This window comes from Rosa chinensis, chromosome 4, assembly GCF_002994745.2.
Source record: "Rosa chinensis cultivar Old Blush chromosome 4, RchiOBHm-V2, whole genome shotgun sequence".
NCBI lineage: Eukaryota > Viridiplantae > Streptophyta > Magnoliopsida > Rosales > Rosaceae > Rosa > Rosa chinensis.
In genome coordinates, this window is record NC_037091.1 from 49,511,699 (window position 1) to 49,539,417 (window position 27,719).

The following is a 27,719-nucleotide window of genomic DNA, read 5'->3' on the forward strand; positions in this document are numbered from 1 at the left end:
TAAGGGTATGATGTTTATATGGGTGCGTCTGGGCTACGCCGGGCATAACTTGCGCCCATGTGGGGTCCGCATTCCTGGAGTCTTCATGTCCACACAATTTGAATGAGAAGGGCACAGTAGGAATTGCCCACTTCGCTACCGTTATCAGTTCAAAACAAGCCGTTATGGTAAAAAAACGAAGGTCATTCATGACAAAGAACCATCCCAAAATTCCCAAATTCCAATCATCCCAATTCCTCTGCAGCTGTCCACCGGACAATCTCAACGGCCACATCGATCCTGGATTTCTCTAAGCCGGAGACCGAGTCTCTTTCTACAGGAGAATTAGCCTTTTTGCGCGACTCGATTTCGGATTTTGGGTCTTCGATGGCGTTGAGTGGGATGAAGAAGGTGAAGGCAGGAGCTCCTGGTTTTCACTGGATCAAGGAGAAGTACCACAAGACTACCGGAAAGCAGATCATCTTTGATTATTGCCTTCGACGACGGCATGATGTACTACCAATCATCACGAAGGGCTTCGACGACGGAGCGTACGGCCACTGCCTTGTCGCCGGATTCGGACAAGAAGTTAAGGATCAAGCTATATCGTTTTGATTAAGAATTTATGGGTTTTGGAATTTTATGGGCGAATAGATTGGCGAATTTGGTTGAGACTGTGATTCTTAAATTTGGATGAGGCTGTAATTCTTATTTGGATGAGATCGAAGAAGAATCAGTAAAATTGCAGAAGAAACCACTTTCAATTGCTTAATTTAAAACTAAAAGGCATTGCGGAACACCCTGCAAAGTTGGTGTCTTGGCTAAGGCACCGAGTATTTGGAGTGGTGCCCTCTAGGGAAAATTGTCCTTTTTTCTTTTCTTTTTTGTACTTTTTGTGTTTTTGTTTTAATTTATAATAACCTGAATTGTTCTAAATGGACGAACTTAAAAATGAGTTGGAAAGAAAAAATTAAAAAATAAAAACTACATTAAATTTTCTAGTAGACTTTACCTTCATTGAATTTTAGTTAAATTTTATATTTAGGTGTTTAGAACCATTTAGAAAAACTAACTGTGAATATAAGTTCCTTGAGTTCTTGTACATGATAGAGGTATAATATATATAAGAAATGGTCAAGAAAAGTGCTTTCATTGTATTAATTATATATTGAAAAAATTGAAAAATTGTGTTTTAGTCTTGGTAAAAATGAAAACATTGTGGTTGACCAAGTGGATCGTCGTTGGAGACGAAGTCGAAAGCGGATATTTAACTTCCTCCTCCTTGTCATTTTTGAAAAGTTCGCATCATTATATGGCAATATACAAGTTATACAGCACTATTAGGCACATAGGTGTTTCTAGTAATCTGCAAATACAAAATTGAAAATTGATAGATTTAAAATTTACGCATGTACTTAAGGCATATAAATAGGTATTATGTGAAAATAAATAAATAACTCTATGAGCCTTCATTTTCATATTGGTGAAAGGAGTCAACTCAATATACGCTCATGCTTCACTAAAGGGAACCGAATCACAGAGAGATAAATGTTCAGAATTTTTCACATGGGTTAACACATCTCGTCCCCACAAGAGTGTGAGCTCTGACGGATCCAGAAAAAAAGTTGTGAGCGAGTGGTTACGAGCATTTTATTTTGACGTATATAGAGTTTAAGGTTGACTATGTGGATCGAAGCCAAAACGATGACGAAAACATGTACATTTTTTACCATAGCCATATTTCCCCGTCTTGATAACATCAAACGGTCGAATTTGCCGATTTCTATTTCCTCCACCTTGTTCATTTTGGAATGTATACTTTTCCCTACAACCAATATACTTGCAAGATAATATTAGTAGGCATATTAAGATTTTGTGTAATCCAAATAATCAAAATTAAAAATTGATAAATTTGGTATTATCCATGTATTTAATGCTTATTAATAGGTAACAAGTACAAAAATTAACCTCATCGGTTGTCGTTTTCATATTCGTCAAAGGGGTTAACCAATACACACTTATATTTCCCTAAGGCCATGTTTGGTTCGCCGAAAGTAAGTATCAGGAAAGGAAACTTATTCATTTCTTGCGTTTGGGATGCAAAATGAAAGGAAATAATTTCCTGAAGGAAGGGAAAATAAGGGGGAAAGTGCTTCTTTCCAAACTTCAAAGGAATCACTTTCCTTGCATTTATTACTCATACCATATTATTTTATTACATTATTTACAAACTTTTTAGCAAGTTTCCTAATAACTTTCCTTACATTACCAAACAAACGAATTGAAAGTTCTTGGGAAATTTCATTTCCCTTCCCATGGGAAAGACCAAGGAATTACTTTCCTTTCCGTGAACCAAATGAGGCCTAAGAGGAGTTGAATCACGGGGAGACAAACATCCTGAAATTTTTACATGGGTTGATACAGCTCGTCCCTACGAGAGTGTGAGCGCTGACAAATTGAGAAAAGAAGTTGTGAGGGACTGGTTATGAGCGTTTTAGTTTGATGTGTATTTATAGTTTAGGGCTGACCACGTAGATCGAAGCCAAAACGAACGAAAACATGTCAATTTTTTACCTTAGCCATATTTTCTCACCTTGATCACATCCAATGGTCAAATTTGTCGAATTATATTTCCTCCACCATGTTCGATATAAAATGTATATTTTTTTTTCCTACAACCAATAAACATGCTAGACAACATTAGCAGACATTTAAGAATTTTTTGTGAACCAAATAATTAAAATTGAAAATAGTTAGATTTGACTTTACTTGATGTCTTGATCTTCACAGTTAGTTTTTCTAAACACTTGAATATTAAATTAAATTTATTCAAATAAAGTCTACCAAAAAATTTTAAATTTATTTTTAGGTCATCGTCTAAACGAGAACAATAACAAAAAAACTAACAAATACTGTTTATTATTATAAATTAGAACAAAGCTTTTCAAAAAAAAAAAAAAAAACAAAGAACAAAAAGAAGAAGAAAGGAATTAGATGGCTCGATCCCAAGCTGCCAGCTTATTAGTTATATAGTCTGTGCCCTTGCCAACGCACTACATGCAAGTTTATTAATGCCAACTCTACTTTTGTTTTTTATTATTAACTCAATTAAACTAGTTTCTTCTACTGATAGCCTGATACTTCTTCGTTCTCTTCCGTTTCCTTCCTCTGTTTCTCTTTCTCAGCAGTCACTACCATTTCAACCTTCTACCGACAAATACCCATCACTGTGAAAGTAAATTCCAACAGCAATATCTAATTTCATAGATTACCATTCAATTTACTGATACCATGACAGTGACGGACTCCTTCTTTCACAAAGATGTCTCCAACTTGTTCGACCCATCTCTGAGTCTATGGAGAAGCCTCCAGAATCACAATCTCAATTCAATCTGCTCATCTATTCACTTGTTAAATTTGATCGAACATTTAATTTCTAAACTTCATAATTCCATATATTCTTAATCAAAGAGGATCTAGCTTCGATCTCAGTTTTGCACATATGATTGGATTTTTCTTCTTCGTTTCTTGTTGAGCAGCTAATATCTGCATTGGGCTTGAGACTTTCTGAGATCATTGTCAAGTGGTTATGCATCAGTATTAAGTGGTGGTGGCACCTCTAGCTGATGTACAGTGAATATTGCAAGCAGAGGCTAGAGAGATGGATCTGCTTCCGACATCATTACCTCCACTCACAGCTCTTTACTGCTATTGGTTTTGCACCCTCTCTTTTGCTTGTTTGATTAATCTGCACCCTCTCTTTGAAATTCAAGAGGGTTGTGTGGTTGTCTTTCTGCCATTCCTCTTAAATTTCGATGCGGATCAGAATATCGATAATGTCTTCTACAGTTCAACTAGTGATGAGAGACCGAGTGGAATGACCACCTCGCCCCTCCGTTGAGAGGGATGGGACTGCAGTTAAAGATTTTTTTTACCCACTGCATCTAGCTTGTCGTTTGTGAAGTATTAAATGACTATTTTACCCCTCCGTTAACTTCAGTTTAGGGCGTACCATGCCCCCGGCGTAGCCAAGAATTGTGCTGTTTATATACCGTATGATCAGTTTGTCGGATAAACAACGACGAAATTCAACACCGCAGCAATCAGCTAGATGTCAACTGTTAGGTACTTTCAGTAGATTATCCCTGGTACAAATTAAACCACTATCTTTGGCATACATGAAAAGAATTCTTTTAGGCCCCGTTAGTGTGGATTTGGATTTGGACTCCTCAAATCCAAATCTATCCGTTTGGCAATTCTTTTTCACGTGTATTTGGATTTCAAATGATCTTGCTCAAATCCACACCCCAATTTTATTAAGAATTTGAAATTACTACTGAAGGGTAGTTATTTGAAATCACTTCTGTCTTTATCTAATCCTCTCTCTCTCCTCCATCTCTGTTCACCACCGACTCTCTCTCTCTCTCTCCCCCCCCCTCCCCTTTCTATCTCTGTTCACCACTCTCTTCTCCGTCTCTGTTTCACAACGACGCCGGTGCGGTGGTGCACTCACTGAAGGAGAAGGCAGGTTCATCCAAGACGGCAAACCGGAAAGAGTCGTGGTGGTAGATCCGACTGACCCGAGCGCCGAACCAAGCGAGAGAATCTGGTCGAAATCAACGGCACCGATTATAATCTGGGTAACTTTCTTCCCATGAAATCCTTTCGGGGACAATTGCAATCCAAACAACAATATTTGAAATCAGTAGATTCTGAATCATTGAGATTTTAAATCTGAAAATTTTAAATCTAAATTCAAATTCAGTTTCCAAACGGGGCCTTATAAAATTCTCTGTTCCCTGCTAACATAGATAGAATGGTCTCGGAAGACATTTCCAACCTCACTAAATGTTCCTTTCAGTTTGGATGTGAACTGGATTTTTGCAGGTCAATACGTACAGCCAAAACAAAAGTAGGTGCAGCATTAAGACAAGCAGCTAAGTCTTAAACCACAGAAAAATGAAATAGCCAATCTTGACTGCCATCCAATTTCAGTACACTGCCAAGGAAGCTTGCTATTGATAATGAAACTTGAATTAGAATAAGACCATCTAGAAGCCAAGTCTCTTTTTCTTTAATACAAGTGGGTTCTAAATTATATGGGGCTGGCGTACTTTCTTTGACCGTCTTGGCCAATCCAAAAAGAATGTACAACTTATATCTACAAGGATACTTATCAGAGTTACACCAGCTAGCAAGGTATAGGCGACCTTCAACCTCATAATCTATCTAATTACTCTATAAATATCAGTCATGGCATTTTCTTTTCTCACAAATCAAAACACCATTTCTTATATTAACCTTCCTTTGATCATCTTGTAAGTTTCAAGTAACTCAAAAACTGATAATGGGTGTGTTCACTTATGAAACCGAGTTCACATCCGTCATCCCACCACCAAGATTGTTCAAGGCTTTTATCCTTGATGCCGACAATCTCATCCCCAAGATTGCTCCACAAGCAGTTAAGTGTGCTGAAATCATCGAAGGAGATGGAGGTGTAGGAACCATCAAGAAGATCTCCTTTGGTGAAGGCAGCCAGTTCGGCTCTGTGACACACAAGATCGATGGGATTGACAAAGACAACTTTGTCTACAGCTACAGTTTAGTCGAAGGAGATGCCTTGTCCGACAAGATTGAGAAGATCTCTTACGAGACCAAATTGGTGGCATCTTCCGATGGAGGATCCATCATCAAGAGCACCAGTAACTACCACACCAAAGGTGACGTGGAGATCAAGGAAGAGCATGTTAAGGCTGGAAAAGAGAAGGCGTCCCACCTCTTCAAGCTTGTTGAAGGCTACCTCTTGGCCAATCCTAATGAATACTCTTAAACTTCTTTGCCGTTTGTCGTCCATTTCTACAAGAAAGTCAGCTGATATTCCAGGTGGATTGTTGAAACATTGAATGTACTAATGTATTGTATCAAATAAAAAGCTATAATAGCACTTTGCAAATTCGTTGTTCTATTCAATCTTAACTAAGTTAAACTATCATGTTACAACTATAGAAAGAAAAAAAAAAAAAAAATTCCTGAAAGATGGTCAAGAAGAACACCCCTGAACTAGCCTCTCCTAATCAAAATATATGATTTATGATTTTACGAAGAGACTGGAGTTTCAGTCTAGCTAGTAACTCATTAATCAAAACTACATAGAAAGCAAAACCCCTAAAATAAGAACTTGGGGAATTCACTTAAACCAAGAATGTGAAAAACTCTACGGAATTAAGTCAACGTACCTCAAAGTTTCAACGATCCAATGGCTTGCCTCCGAACGGATAAACATTCTCGATCAAAGTGTTGCCGCGAGAGAGTTACAATGTACGGCGTTGGTTTTAATTCGGTCGTGTGTTTGCTTAATTGATTTGTGTCGTAATGGGCTCAGTAAATTGTCATGGGCTCGTTTAATTATACACAATTATTTTGCCAGCTAATATGTTTTTATTCTTCCATCTGATTTCTATTCACGAAAAGTAAACTTTTGGTAATGACGTATGTTATGTATGGATCGAATCAAAAATCTTTCAGTAAAAAATTGAGTTTGTCTACGATACATTAATGTACCGATACATTAAGTAAACTAATTTGATTTCGAGGTAGATTGACTCTATACATTGGTAGACTAGTTTGGTAGTATTTTACCTCTATATCTAACTAAATCTACTTATGGCATGTTCAGGGGCGGATGTACATAGAGCCCAGCTTAGGCACTTGCCTAGACTGGATTTTTGAGTTTACATAGATTTGGTATAGGCAAGCTATGTGAAAATAGCAGAAATAGGGCAGGAATATGGTAAAATAGGCAAGCTTGGTACTGAATATATCCTTAATAAGTTTGGCATAGGCAAGCTATATATGTGAAAATGACATAATTAAATAAGGCAAAACTGGTAGAAATATGGTAGAAACGGGCAAAATAAGCAAGCTTCGTAGGATATATTGACCTACTGAATATATCCTTACTATTTACTTTGAGTCTTGCCTTACCTGAGAAACATTTTTGGATTCGCCCCTGGGCATTTTTACTTAATTGAAATGAAAAAGTCATGAATCGGAGACAACTGGAACTGAAGAAGTCATGAATCAGAGACAACTAGAATGAGAGAAGGAAAGAATCGGTATGGGAATCATTCTTAAACCCAAACCCCTGAACCCAGGTGATTATCAAACTAAGGGTTATTCATGAATCAATTTCTGATAATGAGGTGAAACCCACACCCATTCCAACACCTATATATGTTAGTAAATGTAGGAATCTCATACATTTGAATAATTGTCATACTTTTATATGTCAGTAAAAGCAGGAAATCTCATACATCGAAATAATTCCTTTTATTTCTATTCTCATTTCAGGTAAGTAAACGTGCGCTTAATGTGCCAGTATATTAATGTATTTTAGAACTTTTCTACATAATCAGCCTCTCCTAATCAAAATGGCTATGGACTATGAAAAGACTGGAATTTTAGTAAATAAGAATCCTCTAGCTAGATCTAGCTAGATTAATTGGACAAACTCTAACACGGTTATATTAAAAATTAAACAGTTACTAAAGACTTTAACCAGTCCTTTCCAAAAAAAGAAGAAGAAGACTTTAACCAGTAATTAACCAGGTTATATATACCACTTCATTCAGGGTCCAATTGACTCCCGGCCGTGCTGGTATATCATATATGTATGCTTTCCATCATAATTACTGCATTTTGAACTTCAAAATGGTGTTCCTGGCATGGGAAAAAACTAAAGCCCACAGATTTGTATAAAGAGGAACAAACGTTTTATTCTTTACTTATTCAAATGAAGTGTAAAAACTTTACGTACAATTCGTCATCACTGCAACTGCAAGCCAAAACAAGATCTGGCTTGGTACGACAGAAAAGGAAATGAATATCAAAGCCACACCAAATGATATAAAGAACATGAAACAACGACACAGTATAATGCAGTAGCATTATCATAGTTTGATTTAGTTGTAGGCCTCAGGGTTGGCCAAAAGGTGGTTCTCAATGATCTTGAACAAACCAGCGGCTCTTTCTTTTCCGGCCTTGACATGCTCTTCCTTGATCTCAACCTCACCTTTGCAATGGTAGTGGCTGGTGCTCTTGATGATGGAGCCTCCACTTGGAGATGCCACTAACTTAATCTCATAAGAAATTTTCTCAACTTTGTCTCCGATAGCATCCCCTTCGATTATGCTGTAGTTGTAAACAAAGTTGTCTTTGTCAAGTCCATCAATCTGATGCTTCACGTAACTGTATTCGCTTCCTTCACCGAGGTGGATCTTCTTGACGGTTCCAACACCTCCATCACCTTGAACGATTTCGGCACTCTTCACAGCCTGTGGGGCAATCTTGGGGATGAGGTTGTCAGCATCGAGAACAAATGCCTTGTACAATCTTGGTGGTGGAATGACGGAGGTAAACTCAGTTTCGTATGTGAACACACCCATGATGACGATACAAGAACTTAGAAATTGATCAAAGAATTGAAATGTAGAAGGAAGATGATGACAGAACTGGTATTGGTGTGAGGAACTGTGAGGATGGAGGTGGTATTTATAGTTGAGGATGAAGCTCACTTTTGTAGATTAAACAGTTATAGACAAGTCAAGGAATACATGTTAAGTTCGATGTGAAAAGGAGTTTCTAATATTCAATTCAATAACTAATTGTTTGAAGTCTAAGAAGCCGTCTTCAATAGTTGATCTGAGGACTTTGGAAAACCAAATTGAAGTTTGAGTACGTACTTAATTTTTTTTTTTTATACAAAAAAAAAAAATCTAAGGAGAGACATGAAGTCAAAACTCTTTAGAGAAAAGAAAAAGTCTAAAAGACAGTTCCAAAACATATACAAGATTAGCACTAGCCCGTTAAATCAAAAATTGAGACACATAGTAGGTGTTCGAGTTTGCGGTGTCCAACTCGAATTCGTTTAGCCTTATTTGGTCTCCAATTTTTTGTGATGAACTTTTAGGATAGTCCTAAGAATCGAACATTTTCATCGTTCATAGTTGCTCAGTCTTCATTAAGCCCAGAGCCAAATTGAATTTAAGCAGCAATGCCCAAAGAGTTTTTCATTTTCCAAGTCATCCCAGCAAAATTTAGTTTGAGCTTGAGGTTCAAGTGAAGCAGATTCTGTTATGTAATTGTACTGAATATTACATAATCCTAATGTGGAAAAATGAGAATCGATCGATTTCAAAGTTCAACAATACATTACATCAATTCTACTCTAAACATCAGTTCTTAATGATACCATCAAGATTGAAGACAATTAGCAAAGAACCCAACAAAAAAAAGAAAAACAAAAAAAAATAGCCAATGTAGACCCAAAAAAAGCCAATGTTGACTGGACTATGCCATTGTTGATGTTGACTGCGGAGATTCAAAAATGGAGTTTAGAACAAGACCATCTAGAACGTGGTTTCCAATTTTTTATTTTTTATTTTTTTTCATTTTTCGTCTATATCATATATATATATTTATATATATATATATATATATATATATAGTGAGGGATCCATTTTTTTGGTCTTTTCTAAACCAACTTTTCGATCACATTTTGACATCTTAACCGTTCATTTTTTAGGTCTTAATATATAGATCATTTCTGCAAATTTTCAGCCAAATCGGTGATCGTTAAAGCATTCAAGATAGTGATTTATAATTATAAGTATGAACGGTTCAAGTTTGACAGATTTGGTTCGTCTATTGATTTAATCTACTTTAATACCTTAAAGATCACCGATTTGGTTAAAATTTTGAAAAAATGATCTACACATTATGACCTAAAAACTGAACGGTTGAGATGCCAAAATGTGATCGAAAAGTTGTCTAATGCCTTATCCCTATAAAAGACCCAAAAAAAGAATCCCTTAGTGGATATATATATATATATATATATATATATATATATATATAGACACACACACACCCAAAACAGTAATTGGGTCTTGGGTACATAGATTTCTCTTACCTTTTAGGATATGTATTTTATTTTCTAGTAGTAGACTATCCTTTATGTAGTGGTAAATCAATTTCCGCAGTCCGCAAGATTGTAGATTAAGTCACTATTTGTAAAAAGGAGTGACTTAATCTATATATATATATATATATAGACACACACACACCCAAAACAGTAATTGGGTCTTGGGTACATAGATTTCTCTTACCTTTTAGGATATGTATATTATTTTCTAGTAGTAGACTATCCTTTATGTAGTGGTAAATCAATTTCTGCAGTCCTCAAGATTGTAGATTAAGTCACTACTTGTAAAAAGGAGTTAATTATCGAGCTTCGATTTCATATTGTTTTGAGCTAGTTTATCATTATTCCAAATGAATGTATCGACAAATACGTTAATACAAGTTAATGTAAATAATTAAGGAAAACACTATCAACAAATCAAATATTATAATGTTTTCTATACGATAATTAAGCTAATAAGCTCATCATATTGTTATGAAACCCTAGAACGCGCCGCACGCGCCTAGGACTTCCCCAACTCTGTCTTGTGCTCGTCCGGAGGCACGTCCTTGCAACGTTGTCGTCGGACGGGTTGTTTTTCTTTCTCGCCGTTCGTTATTGACATAAGAGTGGTTCGTTTCGATGCTTGATGGTTGCTAGCGGTGGTTGGTTGTGGTTTGGTTGGTGGCTGCCATTGGTTGATCTGGTTTGGGTCGCAGGTGATCTGGTCGGAGTGATGATGGAGAGCTATCGGACTTGGGCGATTTGGTTGGTGCTTGGTGGTGGTCCTGTGGCGAAAGGGCTGGGTTCTCCTTCGTTCGATGGGTGGTGGCTGAGGTTGACATCTAGGCCTGCTCGTGAGAGCAGCCCAGATCCGGGCTGTACGGGATCTTTTCCGGCTTTCTCTGCGAGCACTCCTTGGTGGAGACCTTGGTGCGTGGGGCGACGATGGTGGGGCGCTAGCGGTGGACTGACTAGGGCGGTAGTGGTCTGGAGGCAGTGCGGCGGAACCGGTGATGCCACGTTGGTGGGTCTAGTGCAAGGTTTGTTGGCCTCGCTAATGGGCTGCAGTGAGTCCATTATTGAGTGGGCTAGAGAAGCTTTGTGGGCTCAGTTAGGCCCAGAATTAATTATAGTTTGTTTTACTATTTTAGTTTATTTTAATTTTCTAGTTAGCAATGGCTTTATGCCGAAAATAAGTCCCTATCGCATTTTGGTAGGGAGATGTGGGCTTTCGCCAGGTATGCACATTCAATGTGCCTTGTCTGGCTTAGCGAGGTTGTGAGCTATTTGCTTGATCAAATGGACGCAACCTCCTAGTGGCAGGATAAAATTGAGTGTCGCCGGATTTATTTTTGTGCGGCAACATAGTAGGAAAGCTGTGTTATCTGTAATTATGCTTCTTCGTTCTAGAGTTATATTTCCGGTATGTCACTGCTATGTCAAAGCAAATAGAGTAGCCATTCGTGCACTCTTTGCTAATTGGTGCTTGTTAGAATACATAGATTTTATGGAGAGTTCTGATATTATTTCAGGATGTTCTCTTTATGCTTATTGTAATTTGGGGTTCAGGCTCTATGTCCCCCCTTGTATTCTGCAATTTCATTAATCAAGGCTTGAGGGCAGTCGCACCAACCCCATTTAAAAAAAAAAAAAAAAAAAAAAAACTTGCAAATGATGCCTGGGCTCATCATGACTTTTCTTTGTATTTAATAGTCAATGATTAGATTTTAGTATCTCATAAGATATTAAAATCATAGGGAATATACAATGACAACTTTATGTTTGACGACGTGCTTCCACTATTATTTGATCAGATTTTCCACTGTCAAGTTGTTGTCAATATTGGACATTTTAGATTATCCGATACAAAGACACATCATGGTGAGAGAAAAAAAATTCGCATTGTAGAAAAATTCGTTGAAAATTTGTAAAACTATTGGACTTATTGTCACTACTGCTAAGTAATTAATTATGGATAATTTGAAATATCTATAATTTCGGTGTGACAACTAAATTGCTAGTAGAGAAATAAGGCTTTCTAATTTTCACTATCATTAGTCTGGCTTTACAGCATTTCTTGTCCTTTTTTTTTTTTTTGATTGAGGAGTGATATGGTTTCAGTCGCACTGCTGACTGCTCTATTTATTCACACACAAAAAAAAAAAAAAAAACTTCAGTGATGACGAAATTTCGTTAGGTTTGGATATGCAAAAACAATTCTTGGAGTTCTTTAGGACAAAGTTTTGTAAAATTCGGAATTTTTTTTTTCCCCACAGGAAATAGTTGTTCATAATTTCCACTTTCATGAATCTTGTTTTACTACATGTCTTGTCATTTGATTTTTGTTGATTGAGCAGTGGTAAGGTTTCATGCATCTTGTTTTTTCTTTCTTGAGGAGTTAAATTTCATGTCATATTTCAGTGGGTTGTATTCTTTTTTCCTACATAATAAATGTTAATAAAGGCTTATACAGGAATGCACCCGGTCTCTGTTTATTAAATAGAAAAAAAGAAAGAAAAAAAAAACTATTTCATGAGTTGTCATCGCTTGCAGGCTGTAATCTGCACAAACAGCTCCAGGCGGGAGTTCTTAACGGCCAAGTTTAGAACCAGTTCTGACTGTTCTGTAGAATCCTCATTCGTCCGAGCATTACAGTGTTCACAATCAGTAGTAAAGAAAAGTAAGCACCGAGAAATTGAAACACTAACTCTTACCAAATGATTTTTGGTTTATTTATTTAAATTCAAATCCAGGATTAATACATTACAATTTGCCATATATAAACCGAAGTGCAAGCCAAAACAATCTCTGTAAAGAAGAGGAAAAAATAACAAAGCCACACCAATGACAGAATCAAGATTCAAGAGCAGGACACAACACTATTATTGTGCATAGTAGCACTCAATACCACCATCATAGAGATAGGTTTAGTTGTATTCCTCGGGATGGGCCAAAAGGTGGTTCTCAATGATCTTGAACAGACCAGCGGCTCTTTCTTTTCCGGCCTTGACGTGCTCCTCCTTGATCTCAACCTCACCTTTGCAATGGTAGTGGCTGGTGCTTTTGATGATGGATCCTCCACTTGGAGAAGCCACCAACTTAATCTCGTAAGAGATTTTCTCAACTTTGTCTCCGATAGCATCACCTTCAATTATACTGTACTTGTACACAAAATTGTCTTTGTCAAGTCCATCAATCTGATGCTTCACATAGCTGAATTCACTTCCTTCACCGAGGTGAATCTTCTTGATGGTTCCAACACCTCCATCACCTTGAACAATTTCGGCACTCTTCACAGCCTGTGGTGCAATCTTGGGGATGAGGTTATCAGCATCAAGGACAAAGGCCTTGTACAGTCTTGGTGGTGGGATGACAGAGGTGAACTCGGTTTCGTAAGTGAACACACCCATGATGAGGATTAAAGAGCTTAAAATGAGAAGATTGAAATGTGGAAGAAGCTAAGAGACTATTGATAGTGGTGTGAGAAAGTATGAGCTCTAGAGGTGGTATTTATAGGTAAGGATGAAGCTCACCCTGTAGATCAGAGCTTGAACATAAGCAAGGGGATTTTTCAAAGAACATATATTCCCATGTTGAATTATCATTCTAGACTAAATGGGCTAATTCTAAGTTGTGAAATGGCAAATTTGTCATCCTAACGTGGAAAAAGGAGCATTCACTTTTAACATGTTTGACTTGCATGGAGTCTTTAGCTAGCTAAACTGTGAAGTAAACTATTGGAAATTTCAAAGAGAAATTGCAAATAAGAACATCTAGAACATGATGACCCATTCCATTTAAAGCCACTCAGCTACATATATAAAATAACTGGGGCTGGGTTGCTTTGTTTGACCATTCTGGATATATCCAAGAGAATAGTAAGTACAGCTTGCATCTACAGGGACACTTACTAATTCACAGTAGGTAGATATAGGGTAGCCTTCAACCTCATAAGTCATGACTCATCTCATCAGTAATCTATAAATACCACCCATAACATTTTCTTCTCTCACAACTCAAAACCTTCTCTAGGTCCTAAACACCAATTTCCATATTACTCTTTCTTTTTTATCATTATCCAAGTCATAAGCTGGTAAAGGGTATCTTCACTACTGAAGCCGAGTCCTCCGTTGTTCCACCACCGAGTTCACCTTATTTGAAGGAGATGGAGGTGTTGGAACCATCAAGAAGATCACCTTTTTGGGGAAGGCAGCTAATTCAGCTCGAAGACCCACAAGATCAATATGGGATTGACAAAGATAACTTTGTCGCCAACTACAGTTTGATCGAAGGAAATGCTTGTTCAACAAGATTAATGAGAAAAACATTTCCTTCAATCATATGTAGCTGTACACAAAGTTATCTTTGTCAATTCCATCGATCTTGTGGTGTCACTGAGCCGAGTTAGCTGCCTTAGAGATCCTAATTAATATTTCTTTTGAAAAAAAAAATCATAAATAGTCACTCAACTTAAATCCTGATTTTTAATGGTAAAATAGACGGTATGACCAAAGTGTAAGACAATGTTTAAAAAGAGTAACTAAAGTAATATTTTTAAAATAAGCGATTTAAGTGTCAACCAGGTGAAACTGAAAATAATTTGTGATTTTTTGCATAATTTTTGGTATCATGTTGTGTCCACTAATATTCCTGTTGAAAGAGAAGAAACTCAAGAAAGTAACTAAAAGAAATTGCTGCTAACAACCGTTTTTCGGATTGAAAAGTGTTATTCAAAATTGGAGCTGTATTTATGACAATTCAAAATTTCATGAAGTACTAGAAATTGTGCCCGTGCTTTGCCGCAGGTTTTGGAACTAACAAAATGTTATTTAAGGACTAAATTTAAAAGCATAAAAAATATAGTTGATATGATCATTATATTAACAAAAGATTAAGTCTTGTTTCATAACAAATGTTGAAGTAGATCATGTCCTAGTAACATCACCACCGGTACAGATGTTGTGGTAGTTTGCAAAAAATAGTTGATGATGTCCTTTGAAGTTGTTGAATGGGAGTGGACTGATCATCCTAGGTATTCTCTACACTAAGCTATCTTTGTAAGCATCTCGGACACGGTAATGGTTTTTTCTGGCTCAATCTCCGATCTACTTCTTCAATGTGCTAAAAATAGGTATATCTTACAAAAAATGGTCAGACTTGGCAATATGATTGCTGTTAAGACGAACTATCAGCTGATTATAAAATGTTAGATTCATCGTTTGCAAAAGCTGACAGTTGCTTGGAAGTCTCAACTGAGTTGTTGGCACTGGAAGTCAGAAACAATGATGTAAATATGGAGGTGGGGTGAGGCTAGAGGCTGGTTTTTATTTTTATGTGCAGAAATAAAAAGGGTAATGCAATCTAAGATGGTAAAAGTATGTCATGAAATTTATACTGTACTGTTTTGTGCAGAAGAATAGGAAAAGGGAGAAGTTACCTTTTTGGAAATTTGTTTGATGGTAATGGTGATGGGATTTGAGGAGTGGCCTGCTATCCGTGTCTGAATGTCTCTTTTTTTGTGGGTGAGACCTGGCTTGCTGTGGAGCTTGAAGGTTGGTCTTCTTGTCTAGGAGCAAATCGCTATGTATCCGGAAAGATTCCTTTAACAGTGAAGACTTGCTTAGTACCGTTCTTTAGTTTCATCAGTTTTAGCCCTCAAAGTTTGTTGCAGGAAATTGGGTATATAATTGTTCATCCTTCTCATCATAGTTATATATAAAATATTGGAACCCTACATGAATGTTTTGGCATATAGATAATCAAGTATTAAGTATCAAGTATCAAGTGTTATGTATGAACCGTCAATGATAGTGAAACTAAGTTTGCAGAAGTTCATGTCCGTGAAACTCATATAAATCAATATGAGCAGAAATTAATACTTGTACAAATGTACCCATGTTCTCAAACAGAAGTTAAAAAAGGTCCTCGTGACATTAATTGTTGACATTTCTTTTACTTTACCAAAGGAAGCATAATCATAAAATCTAATGACCTGAGTATTGATGTAAACACATTTTTCCAACTTTGCAAGATAACCACATGGGCTAATAATATGTAAACGATCAGATCATAATCCATCAGTTTAGCAATTAAGGAATTAATAACTCCACACACCAAAACACAGAACAATAATTTTGAAACTGTTCAAGGAAAACCTAATTTGTGTTTAGCCCAAACTCTAGATTACTTGACCTAGTGGTAATAGGATTTAATTAGAAGGATCTAGAATCCTAATCAATGTAGAATTACTTTCCTTGTATGATTGAGATTCTATGCATTGTAATCCTCTATATAAAGAGGCCTCTATTATCAATGAGAATACACAGCAAATTCCTCTCAAATTCAGTTTCTCTAAAACACGTTATCAGCACGAGCCCTAACCCTAGCCCTAAAAACAAAAAACCCGAAAACTCTTCTCACCAAAATTGCCGCAAGCTCCTAGCCCTTGTTAGCTATGCCCTATGCTGCCCCTGCAGCCCTTGCTCACCCGTGTGCCCCCTACTGCCCCTGCAGCATTGCCGCACGCCTGCTGCCCCCTGCAACACAGCAGCACGCTCGTTTCTGTGCAGATTAGTCTGCTTTCACTCACCGAAACGTCTTGTTCAGAACCTCTGATGAAAATACTTTCTTCATCAAAGTTGTTCATCTATGTCTCTTATATCTGACCTCAAAATTTCAGCCCTATTGGAGTCTTTTTGAGACACGTACACCATTCGAGGTGGGAGCTGTTCAGCATGCTCGTTTCTGTGCATATCAGTCAGTTTACAAGCTCCGAATTTCAACAAGTTTGATTCACCTAGGACTGAAGCTCGTCTGCAATCCTACAATAAGGATCGAATACGCTCTGCAATCCTAAGAGGTATGGTTTACTAAAAGTTCCCGTTTTTGAATTTTTTTTTATTCGTTTTCGCTTCTTTTTCTCGGGGACTTGCAACCTCCCTTCTTCTACCCCCCTTTCTTCATTATAGGGGAGACCAAATTAAGCCGAACTGTGGGGGTTCGTGCTCACTCCAAGCTTAGAGCTTGTTGAGATCTCCAAACTTAGAGTTTGTAGAGAATTTATGATCGACCACTTACATCATTGTTTCGATCTAATCCAATATCTCTTGGAATCGAATTTCTTGGAAGCGACTACGCTCGGAAATTCCAAATTTCTTGGAAGCGATAACGCTCAGAAATTTCATATGTTTTCGTGGTAGCCTATTTCGCTCCGAAACTAACCCTAATTTCTTGTTCTCTTTCAGGATGAGTAACCTGAACAAATTGGACTTTGCTCCATTGGGAACAACTGGCTCTGGATATCACAGGTGGGTTCGTGATATCCGCCAGCATCTCAAGGCTGATGGAATCCTGGATTTGATTCTCGAGCCTAGCCAGGACGTGATAACTGTTGAGCAAGCTCAAGCTTTGGAAGCAAATAGAGCAGCCTTAGAGGCAAATAAGGCGAAAGCCATCATCCTAATGACTCGTCATATGGATGATTCGCTCCAGTACGAGTGTATGAATGAAGAAGACCCCAGAAGGCTGTGGGTCTCACTCGAAGAAAGATTTGGCAACGTCCGTGACTCCTTGCTTCCTGACCTAGAAGTGAGATGGCATAGCCTCCACTTCTGTGATTTCAAGTCAGTTCTTGACTATAACTCGGAAGCACTTCGCATTAAATCCTTAATGGAATTCTGTGGTAAAGAGATCACAGATGCGATGTTGATTGAGAAGACTCTCTCTACCTTCCCCGTCTCTGTATTGATGGTTGCTAAGAACTATCAAATCGATGTTAATGCAAGACGGATCACAAGGTTTCATGAGCTCATTGGAGCTATGAATGTCGCTGAAAAGCATGACAATATCCTTGTAAAGAACTATAATTCGAGATCCGTGGAAATAGAGCATATTCCGGAATCCAATTATAGTCGCACCTCTAAGAGAGGGCGCCAAGAGCGAAACCCTAATATTAGGTATACTTTTGGACATTCTGATCCATATAATCGCTCTACTTGGGAAGGCAACCGCCAAAATAGGCGAACACTGAACCGAAGAGGTAAATGTGGAAAGAGAGAGGGAGGCAACGCCTCTGGCCATGTTGGTGGCGCCACCAACACTAAGAGCCATCTAAATGACGCTTTCAAAGCGCCTCAATCAATGGAATTCGAGCAAAGAGATGTATGTTCTCGATGTGGAGTGTCTGATCATTGGGCACACATTTGTAGAGCTCGTGAAGAACTTGTCACCGCCTACAAAGCATATTGTGAAGCAAGAGAAGCTCACTATGTGGAACAAGAAGATCAAGAAGATGATCTAAAGTGAAGGGTTGGAGACTACAAATCTGGCTGGGATCAATAGATCGCCAATTCTGTTTAAGTCTTTATTTTTCCAAGAGATGTAATAGGCAATTGCCATATACTTTGTAGTAAATGCCAATGGTTTAGTCTTTCTTCAAAGTAGGCTCACCCACAGTAAGTGTGATGTCTAGGAAGGTTTTGAGATTAGTGGTACTTAAGTGAGCCTTGCTCCACCGACATCTCTCTACTCACCTGGTCACATTTATTTTGGAATTACCGAAAGAAGTTAGACGACTACCATTGTTTTGCATTAGCTAGCATTTGGATTAGATTCTCCTAATGGTTAAGAGACAATGATGTACTCTGTTGGCTTATGAATAAAATTTCGAGTTCTTTTCATTATGACTCCATTTTGATTCTGAGCATATGACTTTGTGACTACGATGGCTGGGCCATCAGTATTAATTCAAGGACATGGAATAGCCCAAGTTCCACTTGCCAAATGGCACCTTGATTACAGCTGTTACAGAAACTCTCTACGCTTTTAGGGCAAATCGTACCCTATGAATAGCCAACGAATTCCATGCGAAAATGCATGTAGAGAACGGAAATGAGTTCCTTTGCAATACCTCTAATGATTGCGAACAAAGACGCATCTTAGAGAAGTTTATGTGTCTCTCTAGTGGACTCTATGTCACTATTCGAGCTATTAATCCAATAAAAGTTATGAGAGAAGATCTCTTGGATTTAGACACATATTGGCTTTGTCACGACAGGATAGGTCATCCTAGTCATGATATGATGATCCGTCTACTAAAGACTTCACATAGACATCTTTTCTCTACAGCGAAATGAAGCATGAATCAAAAGTTGATTCCTGGACTAAGTGTGACCGACGCTGCAGCCTAGGGCATCGCCTCCGTCCACCACCAGCCTAGGGCTGGCGTAGTCCCTATCCATGACTCCATGGATGGCGTCCATCATGGTGATGGCGCCCTAGGTTATGCTGCAATCACCAACTTGCTTCAAAATAGCGTTTCAGACGCTCAGACCTAACCAAAATTCTCATTGGTTGCTTCTAAAGCCTCTCGCTCATTTTACTAAGCCCGTTCCTTAGGGAAATTAGGACTGAGACCGTCCTATGCAAAGGATATGACAATACTCATTCTGTTCTTACAAAGAATCCGTAGGGATTTTGTGGATTGATTCAATCAACTTGCGGACGCTTAAATATTTTATGATGTTGGTTGACACGTAAACACGCTGGTCACGTGTTGTGCCATTGTCCACCTATAAATGCTGCTTATGCTACACTTCTAGCACATATCATATGACAATGGGCTCACTCCCCAAATCATCCTATTCAGTCAATTGGATTTGACTATGCTAGTGAGTTTACATCGAAGACTTTCGATGGATATTGCAATGGGCTTGATGTTGGACATCACATTCCCATGTACACACCCAATTGGTCTTGCGGACACGACTACGATGGTAGTCCGAACATTGGTAATGCGCACCAATCTTCTTACATCCGCTTGGGGTGATGCAATATCGCATGCAGCTATGCTAATTCGTCTACGACCTACCGCCACTCAATATACCTCTGCGTTACAGCTAGTGACTGGGTACACGTATTTTGTACTTACGTACATTTGAGTGAGCCATTTATGTGCCCATTGCGCCCCCACAGCGCACTATGATAGGTCCTTACAGACGAATGGGCCACTCAGTTGGATTTGAGACTCCAACAATCGTCCGCCACTTAATGCCCTTGCAAGGCAATCTCATTACCGCTAGATTTGCGGGTTGTCACTTTGATGAGACAGTTTTCCTGTCGTTAGGGGGAGATAGGAACACTGATGTTCAGCAGGAATGACAGAAATTGTCGTGGCCTGTCCCCACTATGTCTCATCTCGATCCCTATTACAGTGACGAGATCACACAAATATGCTGCAAACATGCCTGCAAGGAAGGACGTCCCTACGAGAGGACATAGCGCCACCCTACACGGAGGTAGGCATGACGCCAACGCCAAAGAGAGTGGCACTCTGGCGTTACAGGCCATGGCCCCAGCTAGGATGCGTGGGAGGCCCGTGGGTTCGAAGGATACTTTGGCACATTCCAATCATTTGATCATCAAGACTCAAAATCCGTCTCATGAGTATCTTCCGGGTTATGGTTATCGTTGGGGGACGCCTCAATTTCAGAACCTATTCCTGAGAATATAGAGCTCTATGAAACTTACACTAGTGTACATGAGACGTGGGATAGAAACTCTATCATAATTGATGATGTAGTCACGCACTTCGTTGCACATGAGTTTGTTGAGTCAGATGATATCGAACCACGCTCCGTTGATGAATAAATGCCAACGTAGAGAGTTTTTGGCCTAAATGGAAAGATGCGATCCAGGTTAAGATGGATTCTCTAATGAAAAGGAAGGTTTTCAAGCTAGTGATGCCAACACCTCCTAACATAAAACCTGTTGACTAATGGGTCTTCGTTAGAAAGCGTAGTGAGAAAAAGAGATGGTAATCTCGCCTTATGGCGCAAGGCTTCTCACAAAACGCCCTGGAATCGACTACGATGAGACATATTCTCTCGTAATGGATGTCATTGCACTCCACTACCCTGTCAGTTTGGTAGTTTTCGAATAACTGAACATGCAGCTTACAAATATGGTCACTACGTATCTCTATAGGGATCTAGATATGGAATATACATGAAGGTTCATGGTGAACTTCATTTATCCAAGTCAAGTGGCTCTAGACCATTGAGCGCGTTTACAAAGAGGTTGAAACGCTCACTAAAGTGACTACTTGATTGGGATGGGATATGCCCACGCGTTTCTATGACAAGTTTCAGATTCTATCGCGGTTCATGTTGGACATGATCTTCATTAGAAGCCCTTAAAGAGTTAAGGGAAACTGCTGAACACTTGAAATCCGAGTTTGAGATGAAGGATTTTGGGAGAACACGATTATGTCTCTGTTTGGAACTTGAGCATCGTGTCGATAGATGCTTAGGCATTTTTGACAAGGTCAAGCCTTCAAGCACCCCCATGATCGTCCGTAGTCTTGATCCTGAAAAGGATCCTCTTCGTCAAAAGGATGATGATGAAGATGTGCTAGAGGCAGAAGTGCCTTACTTAGTACAATAGGCGCATTTTTGTACTTATCTCAATGCACAAGACCGGACATCTCATATGTTGTGAACTTGTTAGCTAGATATAGCTCTGCGCCAACGCGACGCCATTGGATTGGTGTAAAAGATATCTTTCGATACTTGAGATGTATGTATGATATGGGCTTGTTCTATCCCTATAGAGAGATGATGGATTCGGACCCATCACACACCAGAAACGCCGCCAACGCTGGCCTGCGTTCTCTATCCCCATCCCAAAACAACATGTGTTTTGGAAGGTTTTGCTGATGTTGGGTATCTCTCTGACCCACACAATGGTCATTCCCAATCCGGTTAACTGTTCACCATGGGAAAGGACTGTGACATCTTGGAGGTCTATATAATAGACCCTAGTCGCTATATCTTCGAACAATGCAGAGATCATTGCTCTTCACGAAGTGGTTCGTGAATGTATATGGATTAGATCCATAATTATGCATGTTCGAACAATTGTGGTTTGAAGTCTACCACAGATGAGCCTACGAGCATTTAGGATAATGCTACTTGTTTTGAACAAATGAGGCAAGGCTACATCAAAAGCGACAACACCAAGCATAATCAGCAACAACAGACACTCCTCGAGATCAAAGTGAACTAGGTTCGATCTGAGGACAGTGAGGCAGACTTGTTTACTAAGTCATTGCCCAATTCCACGTTTGAGAAACATGTGGCAAGAATTGGCTTGCGGAAATTATCTGAACTCCCATGATCGTAGTCATCAGGGAGAGGTGCAGACATCAGGGGGAGATGTCTACATGTTCGTCTCGAATCGTGAAGGGTATGTTGTGCTCTTTTTCCCCTTCGACCGAGGTTATTTTTGTCCCACTGGGTTTTTGTTACTCGGCAAGGTTTTTAACGAGGCAACGAGAGAAGCACCGCGTTTGGGCAACACAAGGGGGAGTGTTCAAGGAAAACCTAATTTGTGTTTAGCCCAAACTCTAGGTTACTTGACCTAGTGGTAATAGGATTTAATTAGAAGGATCTAGAATCCTAATCAATGTAGAATTACTTTCCTTGTATGATTGAAATTCTATGCATTGTAATCCTCTATATAAAGAGGCCCCTATTATCAATGAGAATACACAGCAAATTCCTCTCAAATTCAGTTTCTCTAAAACAGAAACAATATTAATCATATTTAAACTGTTCCATTTCAGTTAAGATTTGGTTAGGAAGAAAACTAATGATTCTTTTGGTTGCTGCAATTGTGAAACACATGGTTTATACTTTTTGAATTTCAACATTTCCAATAATCAGAGATGTATAAAATTGATTCAAACAAAACTGAACTACACAAAAGTTAATAAAACAATAGCAGAAAAAGGTGAAAATTGAAGTGGAATGGGTAGGGAACAATCTCTACATACATTCATGATATAGAAGAATTTAGAACTGATCTTATCCTAGAATTTCATAGAATTTAACTATTAAAAAGCAGTCCAAATATACATTTAAATTCAATTTGTAGTATGTAGTTCAATAGTGAAAACATAATGCACTATGATTACACATAGCAACTTACCCAAATTCTAATTCACTCAAACAGCAAAGAAGCTGCTTCCTTTAAGCACAGACACACTAACCTCCAAAATCACAGTTCAAAGCATCAATACGAAGTCGAATTTCACTATAAATTTCTTTGCAACTGAAAATAAAACCATTTGCATTCAATTTTCTGTGAATTTAACTACTTTTACACAAAAGCTCGACCAAAAAACTTTTCTCTTTTGAATCCTAAGAAAGATAAAATATGCAATGACGAAAGTATTTTCCCCTGTATTCATTCCATACAGGATAACGAAAACTAAAATCTTTCAACATTAGTGAAATAACCGTATGATTGATTCTATGATTGGTTGCCCAAATCAGATTAAGAACCAGATCTCTTTCATTTGTTTTACTTTACTCTTTCTGTCTAACAGCGTTAAAAAAACCTGTTGTTCTTGCAATTATTCAAAAGCTAGAACAGAGGCTACATAAAAAAAGGAAATTTCATATATGAACTATGAACTTCGATTAACAAAACAAAGAAACAATAAAAGGTTTTGTCTTGAAAGATTATAAAAGCTGATAAATCAATTACTACAACTGAAAACATGAAAACGAAAAGTGAATTAAAGGTAATCACATTAGGTATATGAACAAAAGATGAATAACTATGATATTCATCTTGATTTTGCTTAGTTGAAATCTTACCAAGCTTTTACTGTTCTTGATTTTGATCGTTGACGTTGACTTTGACTAACAGTGAATCGAGATGGTGATAGCGGCTCCCCGAAGATGGAAAGAATCAACTACTTTCTTTATATATCACAATGAATGCCAACATGTAAATTGGCAAAAAATGAGTGCAAGGTTGTAATTCTTAAGGTCATTCCTTCAAATAATATTTCTATTCAATTTGAACTATTGCATCTGAAGTGAGAGCTATGAAGATCATGGGGTACCTGGACTTGAGATTATACAAATCTCTTCGGCATGATCTAACAAATTTGAGGAACCGATGTTGCTAAGAATCCTCAGGTGCAGATACCCAATCTTAATTCTTGTCAGAGAAAAACATGGAAATTGTTAGCAAAATCAATATTGTCTTTAATCAATATCTCCGAGCCCAAATCCTAAATCAATCACATATGAAGATTTAAATTGATTTTGAAGAATTTTTTTTTGTGGAAAAATCAATTAGATACCTCTTAAAATGAAGAAGATCGTCATCTCCAGAAAGCTCGAGCTTTGTCTCTCTTCGAGGAAGCTCAATAACCTCGTGCCGAGTGATCAAATGCAGGTTAGAGACGGAATATTGATTTGAGACGGAAATCAATCCCTTTGCCACAGAAATCAATATTCCTTGCCGCGTAATTAGGAATCAAACCCTCCAGTTGCTAAATATCTGCACCACTATCAAGTTGATAAGGAGAAGCGAGAGACCGAAAAAACCTGAACCTTCTGGAGTTCTGCCAATCTATTGTTGGCGGGTGTTTATAACAGACTGATAATTTAAGAAAAAATTAAGGGCAAAAGCGTCATTTACTTTGGGCTCGAATGAACAGTGCGACGCTAATGAATAGTGCAGCGCGAATGAACAGTGGACGCCCTTTAGATAATAGATAATTTCACATGAAAGAGTTCAAATTGAGAAAGAGAAAGAGTTCAACTTCGTGAAAGTTACTTGAAACAACATTCTTTCGAAAAGAGAGTTGAACTTGAGACGCTTGTCAAGTTGGACAGAAAACTGGAAAGCTCAATAAGCCAGAGATCAACTAGGGCATGTCATGATCGACAAGAAATAATATAGTGGTTTTTTTTTTTTTTTTGATTTGTCAATCACACGGTGTCCTCAAAGGCTTCCTAGGCCCAGAGACTAATCCGTGCTCGGGGGATCTTGTTAGAACGCTTCCTCCCCCTGGCCACCAAGAATATATTGGGATTTAACTCCAATAAGCGTCGGCGGGATTCGAACCCACCCGAGGGTTCCACACCTGGAGGCTCTTACCAACTCGACCACCTGTGGTGGTTATAATAATATAGTGGTTATACTGGCTGTACGTTCAGGAGGATTACCACAAGTTTTCACCATCATTATAGCAAAATTGGTCTTTTACGGCGCACATCTCATGTGTGCCGTTACAATGTCTTTATTAGGGTCATTCATGACATGTACTTTATGTGTGCCGTAAATTTAGTTATCTATTAACGGTGTGTGCACAATATGTGTGCCGTAAATGAATTATTTTATTAATTTTTTATGACTTACTATTCTTGCATGTCTTAAATAGTTATAAAGTATTAAATTTTGTTTTGATCGAAGTATTAAATCCCTTTGCTCTTGATGAAAGAACCTCCACTTGGAGATGCCACCAGTTTAATCTCGTACGAGATTTTCTCAATGATGCTGTACTTGACTACTTGTAAACAAATTTGTCTTTGTCCAGTCCATTAATCTGATGCTTCACGTAGCTGTATTCGCTTCCTTCACCAAGATGAATCTTCTTGATGGTTCCAACACCTCCATCTCCTTCAACAATTTCAGCACTCTTCACAGCCTGTGGGGCAATCTTGGGGATGAGGTTGTCAGCATCAAGAACAAAGGCCTTGAACAGTCTTGGTGGTGCAATGACAGAGGCGAACTCGGATTCGTAAGTGAACACGCCCATGATGATGATTTAAGAGCTGAAAATGAGAAAATGATCAAAGAAAGATTGAAATGTGGAGAAAGCTAAGAGAAGATTTGATGTTGGTGTGAGAAAGTGTAAGCCCTGGAAGCTCACCCTCTAGATCAAAGTTTGAGCAAGGGAATATTTCAAAGAATTAATAGTTCCCATATAAAAACAGACTTTTAATGAAAAATTAATAATTGTTCAGGTCTAAGATGCCACCCAAAAGGCGGTTGATTATAAGGTGTGAAAACCCAATTTTTCATCCTAACATGGAAAAATGAGCACAGTTTAACTGTTAGACTTGAACTATGTATTTTTCTACATAATAGAATTGAATACATAGCAAAGTCTGCCAAATCCAGAGGTCTCTGTTTTGAAGAAAACAGGGGCGGAGAAACTAAAGCAATTTAAACCCAATACTAAATTAGGAGCATGTGGAGTATTATTGACTGTAAAGTAATAGATAATAGATATTTGCAAATATAAGGAAAAAAGTATGAGCATCATGACAACAAACAAAGTCTTGGAGCAAAGAAAATAAAATGTAATAGCCAATTAATTGTGACTGTGAAGGAAGCTATTGAAAATTCAAAGTTATATTGAAAAAAGGTCATCTAGAACACGACCCCATTAATTCTTTTTATTGTCTTCTACCTTAGTTTTTAAGTTTTGGTAGTCTAGAACCCACCGTCCAAAGCCAAACAGGTACTGTAAGCTATTGGGATTGGGGTGCTTTTCTTTGACCATTTTGATCGTATCCAAGCGAATGGTACAGCTTGCATCTACTGATCTACAGAGACACTTATTAGTTCACATTAAGCTATTGGAAAAACCTTCAATGATCAGTAATCTATAAGTAATGGCCATACCATCCTCTTCTCTCACAACTCAAACACCAATTCTCTTATTACTCTTCTTCTCTTGTATCATTTCCCAACTCATAAACTGATCATGGGTGTCTTCACTTATGAAACCGAGTTCATCTCCGTCATTCCACCAGCTAGATTGTTCAAGGCTTTTATCCTTGATGCCGACAATCTCATCCCCAAGCTTGCTCCACAAGCAGTCAAGGGTGCTGAAATCATCGAAGGAGATGGTGGTGTTGGAACCATCAAGAAGATCACCTTCGGTGAAGGCAGCCAGTACAGCTCTGTGACACACAAGATCGATGGGATTGACAGTGATAACTTTGTGTACAACTACAGTTTAATTGAAGGGGATGCTATCTCAGACAAGATTGAGAAGATCTCATATGAGACCAAGTTGGTGGCATCTTCCGATGGAGGATCAGTCATCAAGAGCACCAGTAACTACTACACCAAAGGTGATGTGGAGATCAAGGAAGAGCATGTTAAGGCTGGAAAAGAGAAGGCATCCCACCTTTTCAAGCTTGTTGAAGGCTACCTCTTGGCCAATCCTAATGAATACTGCTAAACTTAACTGTTATCAGTTTGTTGTCCAGTTTTCAATTTTCAAGGTCTTCCAGTTTCTTTTCATCAGCATCTTGTTCCAGTTGGAATATTATGGAAAGTGAATGTATTATTTTCTATAAAATAATGAGAATCATCTGGTAATATATTGTTGTTAGCTTGCAAATTTTTTGTGCATTCTGATTTAAATGATGCATCTACAAGAAACTTAACTTATCTTCGAAATCCCTTGTGACTAAGCATTGTTTGAAGCCACAGATTGTTAAATATATTAGGATTTGAACATAGGATCTACCACTTCTACACCTGAGTTACAGTTCTTCATGGATGGCTATATTTATAGCATGGTCTAGTTTCGATTTTTTCTGTGTTTGTAAAAGTGACCTTAATTTCAGACTACAATTGTTCAAGAAATATTCTGGTCAGAGATAACAAAGATCTTCAGCAATGAATTAGATGAGGTTCAGAAAGTAACTTCTAATAAAAAACTCTGAAAATTAATAGAATGAAAGAAGGAACTGGAATGAAGTTTTGCAACTATCTTCTCTCATGTAGAACATTAACCATTGGTGATGAAATTCTCAGACAATATCAATTGTGTCACAACGAAGTTTTAGTAACTAGATTGTAGCACATCAATTTTCAATGGCATACTAGAATTACATACACAGACTTGTAACCATACTGGTAGATCATCTACGTTTGTATACATAACCTCAGAGTC

At 38.1% G+C, this 27,719-nt stretch overlaps 5 protein-coding genes and 1 long non-coding RNA gene across 6 annotated transcripts; 2 read left to right on the forward strand and 4 right to left on the reverse strand.

The window, feature by feature from the left end:
* Positions 1–5,237: 5,237 nt before the first annotated feature.
* On the forward strand, positions 5,238–5,934 carry LOC112201083 (major strawberry allergen Fra a 1.05). The gene has a single exon (XM_024342097.2). The coding sequence runs from the start codon at positions 5,327–5,329 to the stop codon at positions 5,807–5,809; it is 483 nt and encodes a 160-aa protein (XP_024197865.1). The 5' UTR covers positions 5,238–5,326; the 3' UTR covers positions 5,810–5,934.
* A 1,816-nt stretch (positions 5,935–7,750) lies between these two features.
* On the reverse strand, positions 7,751–8,512 carry LOC112200838 (major strawberry allergen Fra a 1.08). Its single transcript, XM_024341844.2, has one exon. It carries the CDS (start codon positions 8,421–8,423, stop codon positions 7,941–7,943), a length of 483 nt encoding a protein of 160 aa, XP_024197612.1. The 5' UTR covers positions 8,424–8,512; the 3' UTR covers positions 7,751–7,940.
* Positions 8,513–12,647: 4,135 nt separating this feature from the next.
* Positions 12,648–13,445, reverse strand: LOC112200495 (major strawberry allergen Fra a 1.08). Its single transcript, XM_024341537.2, has one exon. It carries the CDS (start codon positions 13,351–13,353, stop codon positions 12,871–12,873), a length of 483 nt encoding a protein of 160 aa, XP_024197305.1. The 5' UTR covers positions 13,354–13,445; the 3' UTR covers positions 12,648–12,870.
* Positions 13,446–15,069: 1,624 nt separating this feature from the next.
* Positions 15,070–24,299, reverse strand: LOC112200791. The gene is made up of 5 exons (XR_002936454.2): positions 24,099–24,299; positions 23,856–23,953; positions 23,605–23,709; positions 15,381–15,543; positions 15,070–15,209 (listed from the first exon to the last, which is right to left on the reverse strand). It is a non-coding gene; the product is annotated as an uncharacterized LOC112200791 (long non-coding RNA).
* Positions 24,300–25,157: 858 nt separating this feature from the next.
* Positions 25,158–25,607, reverse strand: LOC121052650 (major strawberry allergen Fra a 1.08-like). Its single transcript, XM_040518034.1, has one exon. It carries the CDS (start codon positions 25,560–25,562, stop codon positions 25,311–25,313), a length of 252 nt encoding a protein of 83 aa, XP_040373968.1. The 5' UTR covers positions 25,563–25,607; the 3' UTR covers positions 25,158–25,310.
* A 736-nt stretch (positions 25,608–26,343) lies between these two features.
* On the forward strand, positions 26,344–27,161 carry LOC112200627 (major strawberry allergen Fra a 1.05). The gene has a single exon (XM_024341650.2). The coding sequence runs from the start codon at positions 26,517–26,519 to the stop codon at positions 26,997–26,999; it is 483 nt and encodes a 160-aa protein (XP_024197418.1). The 5' UTR covers positions 26,344–26,516; the 3' UTR covers positions 27,000–27,161.
* Positions 27,162–27,719: the final 558 nt, after the last annotated feature.

What these genes read in the sequence shown, in the direction of transcription:
- LOC112201083 (XM_024342097.2), top strand. Translation starts at nt 5,327, where the DNA reads ATGGGTGTGTTCACTTATGAAACCGAGTTCACATCCGTCATCCCACCA.
- LOC112200838 (XM_024341844.2), bottom strand. Translation starts at nt 8,423, where the DNA reads ATGGGTGTGTTCACATACGAAACTGAGTTTACCTCCGTCATTCCACCA.
- LOC112200495 (XM_024341537.2), bottom strand. Translation starts at nt 13,353, where the DNA reads ATGGGTGTGTTCACTTACGAAACCGAGTTCACCTCTGTCATCCCACCA.
- LOC121052650 (XM_040518034.1), bottom strand. Translation starts at nt 25,562, where the DNA reads ATGGGCGTGTTCACTTACGAATCCGAGTTCGCCTCTGTCATTGCACCA.
- LOC112200627 (XM_024341650.2), top strand. Translation starts at nt 26,517, where the DNA reads ATGGGTGTCTTCACTTATGAAACCGAGTTCATCTCCGTCATTCCACCA.